Raw genomic sequence first — 20006 nt, forward strand, 5'->3', positions numbered from 1 at the left:
CACCATAAAAACCCTAGAAGAAAGCCTAGGCAAAACCATTCAGGACATAGGCATAGGCAAGGACTTCATGACTAAAACACCAAAAGCATTGGCAACAAAAGCCAAAATAGACAAATGGGTTCTAATTAAACTCCAGAGTTTCTGCACAGCAAAAGAAACAATCATTAGAGTGAATCGGCCACCAACAGAATGGGAAGAAATTTTTACAATCTACCCATCTGACAAAGGGCTAATATCCAGAATCTATAAAGAACTAAAACAGATTTACAAGAAAAAAACAAACAAGCTCATTCAAAAGTGGGCAAAGGATATGAACAGACACTTTTCAAAAGAAGATATATATGAGGCCAACAAACATATGAAAAAATGCTCATCATCACTAGTCATTAGAGAAATGCAAATCAAAACCACATTAAGATACCATCTCAGGTCAGTTAGAATGGTGATCATTAAAAAATCTGAAGACAACAGATGCTGGAGAGGATGTGGAGAAATAGGAACACTTTTACACTGTTGGTGGGAGTGTAAATTAGTTCAACCATTGTGGAAGACAGTGTAGCGATTGCTCAAGGACCTAGAAATAGAAATTCCGTTTGACCCAGCAATCCCATTACTGGGTATATATCCAAAGGATTATAAATTCTTTTATTATAAAGACACATGCACACACATGTTCATTGCAGCACTATTTACAATAGCAAAGACCTGTAACCAACCAAAATGCCCATTGATGATAGACTGGACAGGGAAAATGTGGCACATATATACCATGGAATACGATGCAGCCATAAGAAATGATGAGTTCGTGTCCTTTGTATGGATATGGATTAATCTGGAAACCAGCATTCTCAGCAAACTGACACAAGAACAGAAAATCAAACACCACATGTTCTCACTCATAGGTGTGTGTTGAACAATGAGAACACATGGACACAGGGAGGGGAGCATCACACACTGGGGTCTGTTGGGGGGGAACCAGGGGAGGTAAAGCGGGTGGTAGGGAGTTGGGGAGGGATAGCATGGGGGAAAATGCCAGATATGGGTGATGGGGATGGAGGCAGCAAACCACATTGCCATGTATGTACCTATGCAACAATCCTGCATGTTATTCACATGTACCCCAGAACCTAAAGTGCAATAAAATACATATAAAAAAAAGTTTCTCCTTTTTGTGCAGGCCAGCTTGAGTGGATTTCTGCCAGTTGCAGACAAAAATCTGTGCCATCTCCTTCTCCACCTTGTGCTAAACTTTACAGCAACCCTGCTATTCTAAAATAAGTGTCTTGGTGCCACTTTCAATGGTGACTCTTTGATCACTGGTGTGACCCAAACGGAGCACTACTTAAGGGGTCCAGGGATCTCAGGTTGGTTTCACTCACCAAGGCTGGCCTCTGCCAACAGCAGGTAAGCAGGCACAAGCTCTACGGAGCTCAGGCCGTACAGGTTCACACGGAAGCGCAGGGAATGCAAAGCTGCTGGTACGGCATCTTCATGTTTCCCTTCAAAGAGGTATTTCTGGGCTACAGTGTAGCAGAATTCAATCAAATACTTCTGTGGGAGAGAGAAATAGACTATCTGAGACGGTCTGCAGTTAAAGGCAAAGGTGGATGTAGTTGTCCCTGGGGATAAGGCCAATACCTAATGACCCAGTTAAAGGCACATAGTGAGCCTGTCTGTATTAGAGTAGATGTGAGGTTCCACATAGGTGATATAAGAAGGCAAACTCTGGGTTATGTGTTCCTTAAGGTCCAGAAACATGTATCTTTACGTCTTAGTTCTGTGTTTGACATAGATGAATGCTCAATATAGAGTTATCAGATGAATAAATGAGTATTATTCTTATAGTTCTAATAAAACTTGAGCAAAGCTAGCATGTCTCAGGACAATCTGAAACCTTCTGCCTTCCTAGTTAATTTTGAGAGAAACATCTCATTTTCCCTTCTGTAATTAATCTGTTTAGTGAATATCACAAAAAACCGTTAACTCTACATTGTTCTGAGGCCACTGTCCAAGTGTCCTAACACTAAAATGAATGGATCTTATGTGTAGAGATTTATGGCTTATAATAAGAGGCTAATTTTACAGTGACTGAAATGTTCAATCCTCAATAATACTCAACATTATATATAATAATAGTGGTAAGTTTTGCTAACTCCTTTTGTTTATTTGGCAGTATATCCATATATCATTCTTAACCCTCCTATTATGTGGCCAGGCTCTTGGCTTCTGTGGATGTTACAAGCTGAACTGTATCCCTCACCAAAATTCATGTGTTGAAGCCCTAACCTGTGTTTTTCACAATATAACTATAATTGGAGCAAGGGCCTGTTGGGAAGTGATTGAGTTAGAATGAGGCCATTAGATGGGCCCTAACCTAATCTGACTTGTGTCTTTATAAAAAGAGGAAATTGGACACAGAAAGAGATACAGGGATGCTCGCACACAGAGGACCATGTGAAGACCCGGCAGGAAGGCATCCATCTGCAAGCCAGGAAGAGACGGCTCAAGAAGAAACAAAACCTGCTGATCGCTTGATCTTGGAATTCCCAGCCTCCAGAGCTGTGAGAAAATAAATAAATGTTGTTTGAGCCACCCAGTTTGTGATATTTGGTTGTGACAGGAAATATCAAACTAATGCAGAGAGTATTTAGTAAATGTGTAAATAGCAGACTAATACAGAGAGTATTTAGTAAATGTGGAAAACAACTGACTGAATGGTAATGAGGACTTAAAGATATAAAACAAAGTTTCTGCCCTCAGTGAGGTTACAATTTAGTGATCTCAACACAGTTCAACCCTTGTCTTGAGCAGCTTCACTGCACCTATGATTTAACCATGGAAAGTGCCATAGGCCCTACCTGCCGCTGCTGCAGCTGCTGCAGGCCATGCTGCCGTTCTTCCTCTGAATTGTAGAAGGGCATGGAAGTGCGCAGTGGAATCAAGAGCTGACATATCTTCTCATGGATGCTGTCCCAGTCAGCTTTCTGATGTACCACCCCACTGACAACAGAAACATAGACTTCATGATCTTTATATTTGGCATGACTTAAGATTCCATTAGCCCTCCTACTGGCCTATCCCTAGACACCACAAAAGTCAGCAAACACAAACCAGACAGGGAGCTCAAAGCCATTTCTGAGACTCAAATCTCTTTCCTTTCATGTGGTTATTTGATAGTATAAAAACTGCATTGGGACTGGGGAGTATGTAGTTTCTGCAGGCACACATTCACATTCCGAAGTCATATAGGGATGTTGTGGCTATTCAGCTTAACTGATAACAACAAAGGCAACTTTAACTCTACTTTTTTTTTGAGGCAAAGTCTCACTCTGTGTGACATGGCAAAAAGCCCCATAAACCTGCATACCTCAACCATACCTCGGCTTTCTGTTTAAACTGTTCTCTGTAACCCAAATGTGACAGGCAAGCAGTCCAAACCCACGCGATTTTGGCCCCTGTGACTTGTAATTTCCACCCTACCCAGACAATGTGCACACAAATGCTTAACTTTTGTGAACCGCTTAAGTAACAATCAGAATGTCAAAAGTCCCCTGACCCTCGGAATGTCCAGAGCCCCTCACCCTCATCTCCGCACAGGAGGTAATATACAGAATTTACTACCCCTCAGAATGTCTGAAGCCCCTCACCCCCACCCCTGCCCCTCAACCTCACTCCTGAGGTGGTTGTACCAGTATAAAAGGTCTTAACACCCTCCTTTTGGGGCCACGGGTTGGAGAGACTCGAGTCCTCCGTGGCCACCGGCAATAAAGACCCTGCAATTTGGCATACTTTCGTCTTAGTGTTGACTTTCTATGCTTGCTCCACTACAACATTTTGGAGGCCCAGCTCGCTCCAGTACAACATCTGTCACCCAGACGGAGTGCAGTGGCGTGGGGGTACAATCTTGGCTCACTACAACCTCTGCCTCCCGGATTCAAGCAATTCTCCTGCCTCAGCCTCCTGAGCAGCTGGGATTACAGGCACATGCCACCATACCCGGCTAATTTTTATATTTTTGGTAGAGATCTGACTTCAAATGATCCGCTCACCTCAGCCTCTCAAAGTGCTGGAATTACAGGTATGAGCCACTATGCCCGGCCAACTCTACATTGCTTTAAGGTTATTTTCAAGATGTCTAAACACTGAAGCCTACGGGTTTAGAGTCTTCCTCTTAAGGAAAGGAAAGGAAAGGAATTCACCCTTTTTTTTTTTTTCCTGAGACAATCTTGCTCTGTTGCCCAGGCTGGAACTTCTGGGTTCAAGTGATCCTCCCTCCCACCTCAGCCTCCCAAAGCATGAAACTCCACACTCGATTAATTTTTAATTTTTTTGTAAAGACAGGCTCTCATGCAGGATGGTCTCAAACTCCTGGCCTCAAGCCGTCCTCCCATCTAGGCCTCTCAAAGTGTTGGGATTACATTGGCATTGATGAGGTTTTAGAAGACCTTTTACAACATGTGTTCCTATAACCATGTTGCGGTGCTTCAAAGAGTACCACTAGCATTGTCTTCTGTGCTCCAGAGGGACCATTTGCATAGAAGCACTGTGAATATCCCCCAGCTCTAGTGGTACAGCAGGTGGTCTTGCATGTAACTATTGAACTCTTTGAAAACAAAACAAAATCTGTTATTTCTTTTTTAAAGGTAAGGAAGCATTGGTGTGGAGAGATGAAGGAGTTGCTCTAAGCCTGTATTCCAAAGCCAGTGTTTTTCAACCCTCCAGCAAAAAGTACTGTGACAGTTTGGTTTACATCACAGATTTTCTATTACACATGCATATTTATTTTTAAACACTCAATTAGACAGCGCAGATATAGAACATTTGCATCACTGCAGAATTCTATTGAACTGCACTTCTACAGAGTATCTAGTCAAATCTCTAAATAAATGCTTCTACAAATGATGCTCAAATCTATTACCAAATTCTGACACTTCATCCAATAATTTGTTTTTACATTTTTAATTATAATTAACATGTCATAAAATTTAAAAGTATAGAATTTAGTCTTTGTTAGTATATTCACAAGGTTGCATAGCTATCGCCCTAATTCCAGGACATTTTCATCACCATTTACAAAAACAAACAAACAAAAAAACTCTATACTGGTCAACCACCATTTCCATTTTCCCCTCCTCACATTGATGCCCAGCAACCACCAATCTACTTTCTGTCTTTCTAAATTTGCCTATCCTGGACATTGCATGTAAACAGAAACCAACAATATATGGCCTTTAATGTCTCGCTTCTTTTCCTTAACGTTTTCACCATGTTGTAGCATTTATAAATATTTAATTCCTTTTAATGACTGAATAATATTCCACTGCATGGATACACTACATTTTGTTTATCCATTCATCAGTTGGTAGACATTTGGGTTGTTTCCACTTTTTTGCTGTTATGGATGATAATGCTGCTATGAATATTTATGTATGAACATATGTTTTCAATTTCTTAGGTATATACTTAAGAATGGAATTTCTGAGTCATATAGTAACTCTGTATTTAACTTTTTGAGGAGCTGCCAAACTGCTTTCTATGGTAGCCAGACCAGTCTTCACTTCCACCAACAATGTATGAGGGTTCCACCTTCTCCACATCCTCACTAATGCTTATTTTTTTCTTTTTCTATCCTTTAATTATAGCCATCCTAGTAGAAGCAGTATATTATTTTGGTTTTGATTTACATTTCCCTAATGACTAGTAACGTTGAGCATCTTTTCATGTGCTTGTTGGCCATTTGTATATCTTCTTTGAACAAATATTTAAATCTTTTGCTAATTAAAAAAAAAATTATTTTAATCTTTTTGTAGAAATAGAGTATTGCTATGAGGCCCAGGCTGGTAGCAAACTCTTGGCCTCAAGCAATCCTCCTGCCTCAACCTCTCAAAGTATGAGATTATTGGAGTCAGCCATTGCATCCAGTTCCCCAGGCCTTTTTAAAAAAAAACAAAACAAAACAAAACAAAAACGGGGCCTTTGTCTTTTTGTTGTTGAGTTTTAAGAGTTCTTCACATACTCTGGATACTAGAACCTATCATATATATTATTTGCAAGTGTTTTCTTCCATTGAATGCGCTGTCTTTTCACTTTGATAGTGTTCGCTGATACACAAAAGTTTTTAATTTTGACCATGTCCAACCAATCTGTTTCTCTTCTTTTTATATTATTTTATTTTTTGGGGGGATGGAGTTTCACTCTTGTTACCCAGGCTGGAGTGCAATGGCGTGATCTCGGCTCACTGCAACCTCTGCCTCCTGGGTTCAGGCAATTCTCCTGCCTCAGCCTCCTGAGTAGCTGGAATTACAGGCACACGCCACCATGCCTAGCTAATTTTTTTGTATTTTTAGTAGAGACAGGGTTTCAATATGTTGACCAGGATGGTCTCGATCTCTTGACCTCATGATCCACCCGCCTCGGCCTCCCAAAGTGCTGGGATTACAGGCTTGAGCCACCGCACCTGGCTTTTTTTTTTTTTTTTTCGAGATGGAGTTTTGCTCTTGTCCAGGCTGGAGTGCAGTGGTACAATCTCGGCTCACTGCAACTTCTGCCTCCCCAGTTCAAGCGATTCTCCTGCCTCAGCCTACCGAGTAGCAGGGATTACCAGCATGCACTGTCACACCAGCTAATTTTGTATTTTTAGTAGAGACGGTTTTCTCCATGTTGGTCAGGCTGGTCTTGAACTCCCGTGAACTCTTCAGGTGATCCTCTCACCTCGGCCTCCCAAAGTGCTGGGATTACAGATATGAGCCACCCTGCCCGGCCCTAATCTGTTTTTCTTTAGTTCTTTATGCTTTTGATGTCACATCTAAGAAATGGTTGCCTAATCCAAGCTCATGCAGATTTACCACTATGTATCCTTCTAAAAGTTTTATATTTTTAGCTATTACATTTAAATGTTTTTGTATGTGGTTAATTTTTTTTATAACTAATGTAAGGCAGAGGTCCAAATTCATTCCTGTTCTTAGGGAGAAGGCTCTCCGTCTTTGATCTTAAATTAAGTATGATGTCTACCATTTGCTTCTCTATGTGTTTTTCAAAGATGCCCTTTATCAAGTTACAGAAATTCCCTTCTATTCCTAGTTTAAATGTTTTTATCATAAAGGTTGTTGGATTCTGTCAAGAGCTTTTTCTGCATCTCTTGAGATGATATTTTGATTAGAATATTTTTATCCTTTATTCTATTAATATGGTGTATTACATTGATTGATATTTGTATGTTTGATCAACCTTGAATTTCTGGAATAAATCCCACTTTGCTATGACATATAATCCTTTTTATACACTGCTGGATTTGGTTTGCTAGTATTTTGTTAAGGATTTTTGCATCTATACTCCTAAGGGATAGTGGTATACAGTTTTGTTATCAGGATAATACTGGCTTATAGATGTGTTAGAAATTGCTCCCTTCTATTTTCTCTGGAAAGTGTTTGGGAATAATTGGTGTTAATCCTTCTATAAACGTTTGGAATAATTCACCAGTGAAGTCATCTGTTTCTGAGCTTTTCTTGAGAGGATTTTTTTTTTTTTTATTAGTAGGTAAATTTCTTTACTTGTAGATCTATTCAGGTATTGTATTTCTTCTTAGGTCAGTTCTGGTAGCTTGTGTCTCTTTAGAAATATGTCCATTTCAACTAAGTTATCTAGTTTGTTGGCATGCAATTGCTCATAGTGTTCTCTTATAATCTCTTTTATTTCTGCAAGGTTGGTAGTAATGTCCTCACTTTCATTTCTGATTTTAGTAATCTGAATCTTCTTTTCTAGGCCAATCTAGCTAAAGGTTTGTCAATTTTGTTGGTCTTTTCAAGGACCCAGCATTTGGTCTCATTGATTCTCTCTGTAGTTTCTTTATTCTCTGTTTTATCTCTGCTCTAATCTTTAATTCTCCTTTCTTCTGCTAGCTGTGGCTAGATCCAAAACAGGACTGGGCATAAAGGAGTTGATAAATATGTTTTAGATTTATCTTCTTTTTCTAGTTTCTTAAGATGGACTACTAGGCCAGGCGCGGTGGCTCACGCCTGTAACCCCAGCACTATGGGAGGCCGAGGCGGGTGGATCACAAGGTCAACAGATCGAGACCATCCTGGTCAACATGGTGAAACCCCATCTCTGCTAAAAATACAAAAAATTAGCTGGGCATGGTGACGTGTGCCTGTAATCCCAGCTACTCAGGAGGCTGAGGCAGGAGAATTGCCTGAACCCAGGAGGCAGAGGTTGTGGTGAGCCGAGATTGCGCCATTGCACTCCAGCCTGGGTAACAAGAGTGAAACTCTGTTTCAAAAAAAAAAAAAAAAAAAAAAAAAAGATGGAATACTAGGTTACTGATCTGAGATCTTTTTAATGTATATAAGCGTAAATTGATACGAGTTGTAAATTCATATAGCACCCTCTGAGGACTGCTTTGCCAGCATCTAAGTTTTAGTATGTTGTTTTTGTTTTCATTTATCTCAAAGCATTTTCTAATTTCCCTTGTAATCTCTTCTGTGACTTATTGGTTAAGAGTGTGTTTTTCCACATATTTATAAATTTACCAAATTTCCTTCAGTTATTGACTACTAATGTCATTCCATGTAGTTGCAGAACCTACTTTGTATGAAATCAATCCTTATAAAGTTATTGAATTTTATTTTATGGGCTAACATATGGTCTATCCTGAAGAATATTCTGTATGTACTAGAGAAGAATAGGCATTCTGCTGTTATTGAGTGGTGTTCTATAGACATCTGTTAGGTCTAGTTGGTTTATAGAGTGGTTCAAGTCTTATATTTCCTTGCTGATCTAATTGTTCTATGAATTACTGAAAGTGGGATATCTGATCTATCTAGTTGTTCCATTCATTACTGAGAGTGGGACATCTGATCTTTCATCTAGTTGTTCTATTCATCACTGAAGGTAGGATGTTGAAGTCACCAACTACTATTATTGAATTGTCTGTTTTTCTCTTCAATTCTGTCTGCTTTTGCCTCATGTATTTTGAGGCTCTGTTGTTAGATGCATACAATCGTAGGTTTTTGCATTTCTATTGCTTATTACACATTATCAATCACTTAACTATAGGTTAACTGTTTGATTCCATTTACACATATTTTAAAACACGTAAGAAAAATTTAGAGGAGGAGTCAGAACTAAGTTTTTCTGTAAAGGGTCAGGTAAATATTTTAGGCTTGAGAGCTATAGGGTCTCTGTTTCAACTGCTCAACTGCTGTTGTAGCACAAAAGCAACCACAGACAATACACAGCCGTGTTCAAACACCTTCTTGGACAATATTGCCACCTTCTTGGACAATAGAAATGTAATTAAAGTATTTTCTTTATAAATCATGACTACTACCAAAGAAATGACAGAAACCATTTAAAAAAGTTTTTGGGGCTGGGTGCGATGGCTCACGCCTGTAATCCCAGCACTTGGGGAGACCAAGGTGAACAAATCATGAAGTCAGGAGTTTGAGACCAGCCTGGCCAACATGGTGAAACTCTGTCTCTACTAAAAATACAAAAAATTAGCTGGGCATGGTGGCGGGCACCTGTAATCCCAGCTACTTGGGAGGCTGGGACAGGAGAATTGCTTGAACCCAGGAGGCGGAGGTTGCAGTGAGCTGAGATTGCACCATTGCACTCGAGCCCTGGTGACAGAGTGAGACTCTGTCTCAAAAAAAAAAAAGTTTTGGGGGAGGTAGAGAATTACTGTCAACAGATCAATAAAAGCACTTAGCCAGGATATAGCTGAGTTCCACAGGGAATTTATCAAGTGGGGCTTGTAAGCAACAGAAATGTTAACTTCGATGCCTGAACTTTTGTTCCACTGAGAGCAACTGACGTATCTTGCCTTTCTAAATAAACCGAGCTTTATATATTTGCGGGCTCCCTGCTTATTGATCTGTCCCACCACTAACACCTCTCATAGGGTCATGGATAAAGTAGGAATGGATAAATGCTTTCAATCAGGGATCACAATTAAGTACCTTGTGAGAGAGACATGTTTTGTTTGGCTATTACCATATTTTTTTAAAGCTGAATATGAATGTCTTTAGGCAGGGCATTCATTCTACAATTCACCACTGATCCTATAGCTTCCTATTATTGAATGCCACTTCACTGTTTATTTTCCTAGTATCTGCAATTTTTTTGCAATAATTTTTCCTTTTGTTTGATGTATGGAGCACAAATTTAAATATGCCTTCACTGGCCAGGAGGAGAAAACAAATGGTGAAGTGGTATTCGGTAACAGGAAGCAATAGTATTTGTAGTGAAAATTACAGAACGTATGCCCTGCCTAAAGACATTTAAATTCATGCAAACCTATGGTACTGAAGTCTCTTTTACCTGTCAGTGTTTTAGTATGTACTTCCATAAAATTATCTTTTCTTAAAAATGTTCTACTGTCCTGTAATCCCAGAACTTTGGGAGGCCAAGCCAGGTGGATCACAAGGTCAGGAAATCAAGACCAGCCTGGCCAATATGGTAAAACTCCGTCTCTACTAAAAATACAAAAAAAATTAGCTGGGTGTGGTGGTGCATGCCTGTAATCCCAGCTACTCAGGAGGCTGAGGCAGGAGAATTGCTCGAACCTGGAAGTGGAGGTTGTAGTGACCGGAGACTGTGCCACTGCACTCCTGCCTGGGTGTCTGGAGAGAGACTCTATCTCCAAAAAAAAAAAAAAGTTCTACTGTGTCTCTAAGTAAATAAAAATGTGCTATTCTCTGAGAATGGTCATAATCCAATATAAAGCAATATGCACAAGATTGCACACAATATATAAAATGAATGTATTCAGAGAAAGGAACAGAAGGAAATTCACTAAAATTTCAGGATATTAATCTCTAGGTTGTGGGATTATGGATTATTTTTCTTCTTTATTTTTTGTATTTTCATGTTTTCTGCAGTGTGCATGAATTGCATTTATAATCAGGAAAAAAATTCTTTCACAGAAAAAATCTTTCACAAATTCAAACTGACTTTCTTCCTCCTTAAACTTAGGATGATGAAAAAGAACATTTATTGTGCGCCAATGTGATTCCAGGCAGGGTATTAGACGCTTTACACTCAATCATCAAAATCTACAGAACAACGACCTCAGTTTTGTTTTATCAAAAAATCTTGAAATCGGTCAGGCGCTGTGGCTCACGCCTATAATCCTAGCACTTTGGGAGGCCGAGGTGGGCAGATCACCTGAGGTCAGGAGTTCGAGACCAGCCTGGCCATCATGGTGAAACCCCACCTTAAAAAAAAAAAATCTTGAAATCTCCAAGACAGAAAGACACAGAACTCTGGAGAAAAGGAATCAAAAAAGAAAAGGAGAAAGTCTTAAAGAGAATTAAAAGAAAAAAACTGAGGATAAGGGTATAGAAGATAATTTATACATGAATTCATCAGATATTAGTGACAACTATTTCTTTCTTTTTCATGTTTTTATTCTTTTGCCCAAGGAATAAAAGCACAAGTGCCAACTATTTCAAGACACTTTGCTAGAGATTACGGGGCATACACTGACAGGTTAGACATAGATAAAAAGTTAGCATAGGTATGACAGTCCCTTTGTACACATTTAACATAGTATCTGGCATTAATGGAGCATAACAAAATTGAAATAACACACTCACCAACAATTAAAATGAAGAGGGGAAATACCAATCATCTGAGAGATAAGAGTATTGTAAAGTTAGTTCAGAGGAAGAAGGAATTACTTCCAGCTGGAGGTATCAAGAGGACAGTGGTGTTTAAAGGAAAAAGTCAGTGCTCATATCAGGCAAAGGGGGTTGACTCTTTCCCAAGCCTGAGTGCCAGGTCTGTACTCACAGCTGTTTACTGGCCATCACTCCAGGGGTGACCCAAAGGCCTCTCAAACTCTTTGCCAACATTCAAATCTGACACCCACCATCTTTTCCCCGTGTTCCTCGCCCAAGTTAACGGGTTTATTATCCACTCAGAAGTTCATTTATTCAACATACGTTCATTGAATGTCTGGTATGTGTGGGCACAGGGTCTAGTAAAAGACATAGACATCAGACAAGCAAACACAAAAATATAAAAGTACAGGAAAAGCAAAGAAAAACGGTACTGTGAGACAGAAAAGAATGATGGGAGTTGAGACTGGGTTTAGACCTCTTTGAAGAAATGACATTTAAACTGAGAACTGAAGGATGAAAGGGAGCCAGGAAGGTTTGTAGTTGAAGGGGAGGTTCCTGGCAGAGAAAACAGTCTGGGAAAAGAAATTGAGGGAACAAAGGGCTTAGCAAATTAGAACTTCAGTTCTCTATAACAACAGCAAAGAAAAAAAATGGGTGAGTGTGGTGGGAAATGAAGGTAGAGAAATAGCCAGGGCCTTATAGTTTCTGTTACAAATTCTTAATTGTATTCTAAACGCAATGAAGCCACCAAAGAGGAGACAGCAAGGAAAACACAGAAGCCATTCCTGCCCTTGTGGGGCATACAGCCTAATAAAGGAAATGAATGATTTCAGTCCATGACCTAAATGTTAGGATAGGGGACATACTAAGTGTTTTGAGAACACTGAGGAGGAACACCTCAGCCAGTATGAGAAGGTACTGCAACAGCTTCTTAATCTGTTACGCAGCTGTCAGTGTCCACCTTCCTCTCTACGCTCCACACTGCAGCCCATCCTCTTTCCTTAACACAAATGAGAGCATGCCAGCTCAAAACCATCCATGGTTTCCCAGGGGATAAATTCCAAACCCTTGATCTCATGTCACAGTCTGGCCCTAACCTTTATCTTCTTGGTTTAAACTTCACAATGATCAGGTTTTTTTGAGAGAGAGAGTTTCGCTGTTGTTGCCCAAGATGGAATGCAATGGCTCGATCTCAGCTCCCTGCAACTTTCACCTCCTGGGTTCAAGCTATTCTCCTGCCTCAGCCTCCTGAGTAGCTGGGGTTGCAGGTGTGCACCACCATGCCTGGCTAATTTTGACCCAACCTATACTAAGAAATACATTTTCCCTGTACACACACGTCCACATAAAACACTAAGACAAAAGTTTCAAGAAACAATTCACGTAGGATTAACCTGATACTTTCTACTCATTCTATGCTTTTTGTTGTTGTTTTCTCTAAATGGTGGTTGTGACTTATTCATGAACTGCTAAAGGGTCCTGGCCTGCAGTCTGAAAATCACTGACTGCTCACTCCACCACTATGTTCTCCACTCAGCTCTTAGTAAACTCTGTTCTTTTGTCATTTGCCCTAACATTCTGGATTCGGGGAATGTCCTGCCCTTTTTCACTATTCCTGTACACAGCAAGTTCTGACTGCCCTCTCAAAATGCAGCTCCAATGTTTCTTCTACAGAGAAAGCTTTCCACATACTGCCCCATTCACTATGCTTCCATCATCAGAGGTCCCAGAGTTTAGCACACCCTGACTGATACATTTGTCAAACAGGTTTATGACTTAGGAAACAAACAAAGTCACTCAGCTCTAAACCAGATTTCTGGATATCAGCAACCTAACTGTTTTATTTCAGGCCCCAAATACGATCTCATGTGAAGCAAAGGTCAAGGGATATTATGCTGGATCCATGAAAACTGACCTCATCTTGTGCTACCCTCCCTACACCCTCACCATCTTAGCTGTGTACCAGACCAACTAGCCTTCTTTCTATTTCTCAAACACATCAGTCTTTTATTTTCAGCGCCTACCTGTACCACTCTTCCTCCAGCCATTTCCATGGGCAATGTTCTTACTTTATCTTCAGATCAGTAGTCTACTCTCAGGGAAGCTGTCTGCCCAATCTTCCCTCGCATTTCCTTTATTTATGTTATGACATCTATTACTCCCTGAAATTACGTTTTCTATTTCTTTTCTTTTCGAGACAGAGTCTCACTTTGTCACCCAGGCTGGAGTGCAGTGGCGCGATCTTGGCTCACTGCAAACTCTGCCTCCTGGGTTCAAGTGATTCTCCTGCCTCAGCCTCCCGACTAACTGGAATTACAGGTGCCCACCACCACGCCCTTCTAATTTTTGTATTTTTAGTAGAGATGGGATTTCACTATGTTGGCCAGGTTCGTCTCGAACTCGTGACCTCAGGCGCTCCGCAGGCCTCGGCCTCCCAAACTGCTGGGATTACAGGCGTGAACCACCGGGCCGGGCCTATTTCTTTACTGATTTGTCTCCCACGTTAGAATGTTGAATCTCTGAAAGAACTGATCTACTGAGCTGCCCCAGTAACTTCACCTAAAATAGTGCCTAACACATAGCAGGCCCTCAGAAAACATGAGTGACGAATAAGTAAATGGGAGATGAGGCAGACGAGGCCATAGAAATCTTAGGAGCCTGTCTTAAAGCCGTTTTGAGGTGTCTCTTGCAGAGCCAGGGGCCACCGCTAAGGCAAGGTACACAAGCCAGACCAGGGACTGGGAGAGAGGGAAGGAGTTAGAGCGCGCAGGTGCCAGTTTCGGGGCCTACCAGTAATACGTGACTGTACAGGCGGCGCACACCCGCTCGGCTGGGGCTTCGCACACCTCACAGCAGAGCCTGCGCCCCTTGGGCACCGCCAGTGGGTAGATCACATTCATGGTACAGCAAGCGGTATTGGTCTCTAAGACCGTTCGCTGCCCGGCAAGGAGACGCCGAATTCCGGCGTCACGTGACGATCGCGGGTCCGCGTCCTTGCGAGTATTTCAAGGGCAAAGGGCGGCGGGACGTGACTCGACTAACATCTGGGGTCTATTGTCGAGGCTGCAAAAGGGAAAAAAGGAAAGAAAAGGAGGCAAAACCCCAAGTCCCAGGCGTCAAAGGCCGAGAAACAGCTCTCAAGAAATCCACGTCCCGGAAGACGTGTACGGGGACCGGTAAGGGTCAAACATAGTTCTTCACCCGGGCTAGAAAACGAACGTGAGGAGCTCGACCCTACCAGATGCCCACCCAGCCGGGGATCCCCCTCGTTTCAGTGTCACGTCCGCTGGGCTCTAGGGCAGAACAACTACGCATTTCCAGACACGGCGAGATCGGGACCTAGGGTCAAAACAAGAACAGAGAACCGCCCACTCACTGTCGCGCGGCGCGAGCACCAGGCACGTGAGAAGGGGCGTGGCACGGCGGCCGCGGAGCGTGCGCAGGCGCAGTGCGCTGCGGCGCCGATAGCGGAAATGGACCTGGTAGCCGAGTTCCCCCAGCCTCCCGGTGCCGCGCGCTGGGCTGAGGTTATGGCTCGCTTCGCTGCCGGGCTGGGCGCGCAGGGCCGGCGGGTGGTGTTGGTCACGTCTGGCGGCACCAAGGTCCCACTGGAAGCGCGGCCCGTGCGCTTTTTGGACAACTTCAGCAGCGGGCGGCGCGGTGCAACCTCGGCTGAGGCCTTCCTAGCCGCCGGCTACGGGGTCCTGTTCTTGTATCGCGCTCGCTCCGCCTTCCCCTATGCCCACCGCTTCCCACCCCAGACTTGGCTGTCAGCTCTGCGGCCTTCGGGCCCAGCCCATTCAGGCTTGCTGAGCCTGGAGGCCGAGGAGAACGCACTCCCGGGTTTTGCTGAGGCTCTGCGGAGCTACCAGGAGGCTGCGGCTGCAGGCACCTTCCTGGCTGTAGAGTTCACCACTTTGGCGGACTATTTGCATCTGTTGCAGGCTGCGGCCCAGGCACTCAATCCGCTAGGTGCGTGCCCTAGGAGTATCCCTTTTGCCTGGAAGCAGCTCCTTTCTCTCCAGCCACTTGTCCCCTTACCTCCTGCTTACCCACGGATCTAAGCTGGGGAATCCGAGCTGAAAAGACGCTGATCGTATATCCCTCTCCGATTTGTTTGTTACACCTTGTTCTTCTCTTTGCAGGCCCTTCTGCGATGTTTTACCTGGCTGCGGCCGTGTCAGATTTCTATGTTCCTGTCTCTGAAATGCCTGAACACAAGATCCAGTCATCTGGGGGCCCACTGCAGGTGATGGGCGCTTCTCTTCCAGAGATCTGATCCCATATAACCAATCTTGGGTTAATTTCCTCTTGATCTGGAGATGGCCTTTCTGCATCTGTATGCGCTAGGCACAGGGGATACAGAGATGAATAAGACACCACCCTCCCTCATGGACCTCACAATGTAGTGAGGGAGCTGGACACAGACATAATTACAGTACAGAGTGATAAATGCTCTAGTGGAGGTATGTACAAAGTGCAGTCAGACCATGGGGCGAGTAAATTCTGGGGGAGTCGATGAAGCTTCTTGGAGGAGATGACTTGAACTGGGTTTTAAAAGATGAGCAGAGCCGGTTGCGGTAATCCCAACATTTTAGGAGGCTGAGGTGGGCGAAGCGCCTGAGATCAGGAGTTCAAGACCAGCATGGCCAACGTGGTGAAACCCCGTCTTTACTAAAAAAAAATAAAAATAAAAATAAATAAAAAAACTAGCCGGGTGTGGTGGCACGCACCTGTAATCCCAGCTACTTAGGAGGCTGAGGCAGGAGAATCCCTTGAACCCGGGGGTGGAGGTTGCAGTGAGCCAAGATCATGCCATTGCAGTCCAGCCTGGGTGACAGTGAGAGTGAGACTGTCTCAAAAATAAAAAATAAAAATGAAGATGAGCAGAGAGTGTACAAGGTGGGAAAGGTCATTCCAGGTAGAGAGTATGGCAGTTGGAATTTGGAAGTGGGTAGCGGGTTGTGAACCAAAGTGCTTTGGTAAGGCTGGAGAGCTTGACTGAAGAGATGGCTTGCTTTGTAGAAGACTTAGTTTTCCTTTTTTAAGGAGGCTTTTTTTCTTGTGAAGCTAAGGGACACCTAAGTAGGAGAATGAGTTTTTATTTGAGAGCAACATTCTGGCATCAGTATGAAAGATGAAGTACAGAGGGAGAAAGAGTGGATAGATTAGTTGGGGGCTATTGTAGTTTAAGGAAGAAATATGGAGAAGGTAGATGTGGTTGTGATTTTAGATGATCTGGTTTCTTGGAACCTTTGGGAGTTCTTAGTCATTTATTGGGTGACACAGGTAGGATTGTATTAGAAACTCTACCTGTGGGGCATTTGCCAACTTTGTAGAATAATTTATTGGGGTCCTACACTACTGTAGGACTTGGAGATGAAAGCAGTGAAAAGAAACATACCCAGCCCTTGTGTTGCTTCCTTTGCAGAGGAGACAATAAGTAAGCCAAATACATACCTCGTTTGGTAGTGATAAATGCTATAGAGAAAAATAAAGTGGATCCCTGTCACACTTACTAACAGCTTTTCTTTAGGGGAAATCCTGATGATTAACTTAGTGATTTCACACTTTTTAATCTCTGAGATCTTTAGTTTATCTTATATTTTTTAGTTCTATCTTTTTTTTTTTTTTTTTTTTTTTTTGAGACAGAGTCTCCCTCTGTCACCCAGGCTAGAGTTCAGTGGCGCAATCTCAGCTCACTTCAACCTCCACCTCCTGGGTTCAAGCGATTCTCCTGCCTCAGCTTCCCAAGTAGCAGTTCTATCTTGAAAGTAACAAAACAGGCCGGGTGCGGTGGCTCAAGCCTGTAATCCCAGCACTTTGGGAGGCCGAGGCGGGTGGATCACAAGGTCAAGAGATCGAGACCATCCCGGTCAACATGGTGAAACCCCGTCTCTACTAAAAATACAAAAAATTAGCTGGGTATGGTGGCGCGTGCCTGTAGTCCCAGCTACTCAGGAGGCTGAGGCAGGAGAATTGCTTGAACCCAGGAGGCGGAGGTTGCGGTGAGCCGAGATCGCGCCATTGCACTCCAGCCTGGGTAACAAGAGCGAAACTCCGTCTCAAAAAAAAAGTAACAAAACAACTCAACATTACCCTGAGAAGGGACCGGGAATGAGGTAGTAGGAGTTTTGGTCAAGTGAAAATAAAATCGGTTTCCTCACTGCTAAGCTGTGTTACAAGTGACAATTTAAAAATGGAATCTAATTCTACCAGTGCAAGAAATATTTTAGGCTGAGAGGTTTAAAAACCCAACCGTAGGCTGGGCGCTGTGACTCACACCTGTAATCCCAGCACTTTGGGAGGCTGAGGTAGGCAGGTCACCTGAAGTTGGGACTTCGAGACCAGCCTGACCAACATGGAGAAACCCTGGCTCTACTAAAAATACAAAATCAGCCAGGTGTGGTGGTGCATACCTGTAATCCCAGCTACTCAGGAGGCTGGGGTTGGAGAATTGCTTGAACCCAGGAGGCGGAGGTTGTAGTGGTATAAGATTGAACCATTACACTCCAGCCTGGGCAACAAGAGTGAAACTTGGTCTCAAAAAAACAAACCAATTTTTATTGGTTTCTGCCAAAGTAACATTTGTATGAACAGATTATTTGTTTATTTGAGGGTTTGGTTCAAAAATAAAGGGGCATGCTTGGGGAAATACTAATGGTGATAAGGGTAGCAGAGCAGGTCAGGGCTTATTCAGAAGACGTGGTTTGCCCCAGAATATGTATAGAGCCTTGAATTTAGGCATCACTGTGAACTCTACAGAGCCAAGGATTTTTTTGTTTGTTTGAGACAAAGTGTCACTCTGTTGCTCAGGCTGAAGTGCAGTGGCACAATCACAGCTCACTGCAGCCTCAGCCTCCCAGGCTCAAGTGATTCTCCCATCTCAGCCTCCTTAGTAGCTGGGACTACAGGTGGGTGCCACTATGCTTGGCTAATTTTTTAATTTTTTTGTAGAGACACAGTTTTGCCATGTTCCGCAGACTGGTATTGAACTGGGCTCAAGAGATCCACCCACCTTGGCCTTCCAAAGTGCTGGGATTACAGGCCAAGCCCCTCCCCAAGGCTTTTAAAACAGCATTTAATTGAAAAGTTTGACAGTTGAGAAATCCCACTTAAATTTGATTCCTTCATTTCCATAGTTTCCCATGAGATTGATCTGGTAGGTAATGACCATTGTTTGCTTATTAAGCTTTTCTTTTTCCAATACAGATAACAATGAAGATGGTGCCAAAAATGCTTTCTCCTTTGGTTAAAGATTGGGCTCCCAAAGCATTTATAATTTCCTTTAAGTTGGAGACTGACCCCTCCATTGTAATTAATCGAGCTCGGAAGGCTTTGGAAATTTATCAGCATCAAGTGGTTGTGGCTAATATCCTTGAGTCACGACAGTCCTTTGTGTTTATTGTAACCAAAGATTCGGAAACCAAGTTACTGCTATCAGAGGAAGAAATAGAAAAAGGCATAGAAATAGAAGAGAAGATAGTCGATAATCTTCAGTCTCGACATACAGCTTTCATAGGTGACAAAAACTGAAGTAAAAAGCCCTTACAGGATCAAAAATTGTTCAGGGCTCTTACAGATGGTGAAAACTATAATAAAACCTTTGCTTTCATATGGACAGATAACATGAAGGAAAGGGAAAAGGCAGTGGTGTGCAGGCAAATAAGGCTTGGTATTTGTCTTAATGAGGACACCTGATACACTCACCTGAATGTCATCTTGATTTTGAAATTGAACACTAGAACGGTTTCTCACCTTTAAAAAGAAGAGCTTATTGGGAATTACATATTCCTTAAAATATACATGGGGGCCTGAATATCGTCTGTCTTTATACTATAAAAAGAGGATTATGGATGCATGAATGGCCATGCTTTGGAGATCAAATATTTGTTCAGTGCCTACTGTGTGTCAGGCCCTGTGCTGAGCCATGAGGATTAAAAAGATGAATGAACATGTCTTGTTTGGGAAATGGATGTATAAAAAATTAAGTGCAATAAAGTGTCCAAAAGCTGACTCAATGAAAAGGATGTTGTTGTTTTTTTTTGAAATTCGTCGATGAAGCATAGGAGTAAGAGAGGATACCTCCCTGAAGATAGATGAGAGAATGGTGAGCTTTTCACTGGATTTACTTTTTGCTTCTTATTCTAGATTTACCTCATTTGGTTAACAGTTTACATTTCAAGTATTTTAGGACTACTCTTCAGCTTAACGTGACCTTCCACCTGGGACCAGGCAGGGGTCATTTGGTGACCTCTGTCCTGAGGGAGGCATTACAGTCTGGGCTAGGAGTCAACTTAGCCAGCTGTGCCACCTATTCGTTTTATAAACTTAGGCATTTGACTTAATCTCAGTGTCCACATGCATAAAATGGGGATAATC

General features: G+C 42.5%; 2 protein-coding genes across 5 annotated transcripts in view; one reads left to right on the forward strand and one right to left on the reverse strand.

Moving 5' to 3' along the window:
* Window positions 1–14994, reverse strand: part of ZMYND12 (zinc finger MYND-type containing 12) — a 36535-nt gene extending 21541 nt beyond the window's left edge. The window contains exons 1-4 of one of the 3 annotated variants that reach the window (XM_074380658.1): window positions 14415–14994; window positions 2859–3000; window positions 2443–2559; window positions 1380–1551 (exon numbers count right to left, since the gene is read on the reverse strand). In XM_074380658.1, coding sequence (XP_074236759.1) covers window positions 1380–1551; window positions 2443–2559; window positions 2859–3000; window positions 14415–14524 — 541 coding nt within the window. In that variant the 5' untranslated portion in view covers window positions 14525–14994. Of the gene's footprint in view, window positions 1–1379; window positions 1552–2442; window positions 2560–2858; window positions 3001–14414 lie in introns of those variants that run through there. The other 2 variants (XM_003936980.3, XM_039473860.2) reach the window with 2 other exon arrangements.
* A 61-nt stretch (window positions 14995–15055) lies between these two features.
* On the forward strand, window positions 15056–19651 carry PPCS (phosphopantothenoylcysteine synthetase). Of its 2 annotated transcripts, none has more exons than XM_074380659.1 (3): window positions 15056–15596; window positions 15770–15873; window positions 18837–19651. In XM_074380659.1, exons 1-3 carry the CDS (start codon window positions 15098–15100, stop codon window positions 19158–19160), a joined length of 927 nt encoding a protein of 308 aa, XP_074236760.1. In that variant the 5' UTR covers window positions 15056–15097; the 3' UTR covers window positions 19161–19651. The 2 variants fall into 2 exon arrangements, with proteins under 2 accessions (XP_074236760.1, XP_010345804.1); XM_010347502.3 differs by having other exon boundaries at window positions 15066–15151.
* The last annotated feature ends 355 nt before the right edge of the window (window positions 19652–20006 follow it).

Source organism: Saimiri boliviensis, chromosome 11 (genome assembly GCF_048565385.1).
Source record: "Saimiri boliviensis isolate mSaiBol1 chromosome 11, mSaiBol1.pri, whole genome shotgun sequence".
Classification (NCBI taxonomy): Eukaryota; Metazoa; Chordata; class Mammalia; order Primates; family Cebidae; genus Saimiri; species Saimiri boliviensis.

What these genes read in the sequence shown, in the direction of transcription:
- PPCS (XM_074380659.1), top strand. Translation starts at nt 15,098, where the DNA reads ATGGACCTGGTAGCCGAGTTCCCCCAGCCTCCCGGTGCCGCGCGCTGG. An exon ending in CCAGGCACTCAATCCGCTAG is followed by an intron (nt 15,597 to 15,769) that starts GTGCGTGCCCTA and finishes TTCTCTTTGCAG; the next exon opens with GCCCTTCTGCGATGTTTTAC. An exon ending in CATCTGGGGGCCCACTGCAG is followed by an intron (nt 15,874 to 18,836) that starts GTGATGGGCGCT and finishes TTTCCAATACAG; the next exon opens with ATAACAATGAAGATGGTGCC.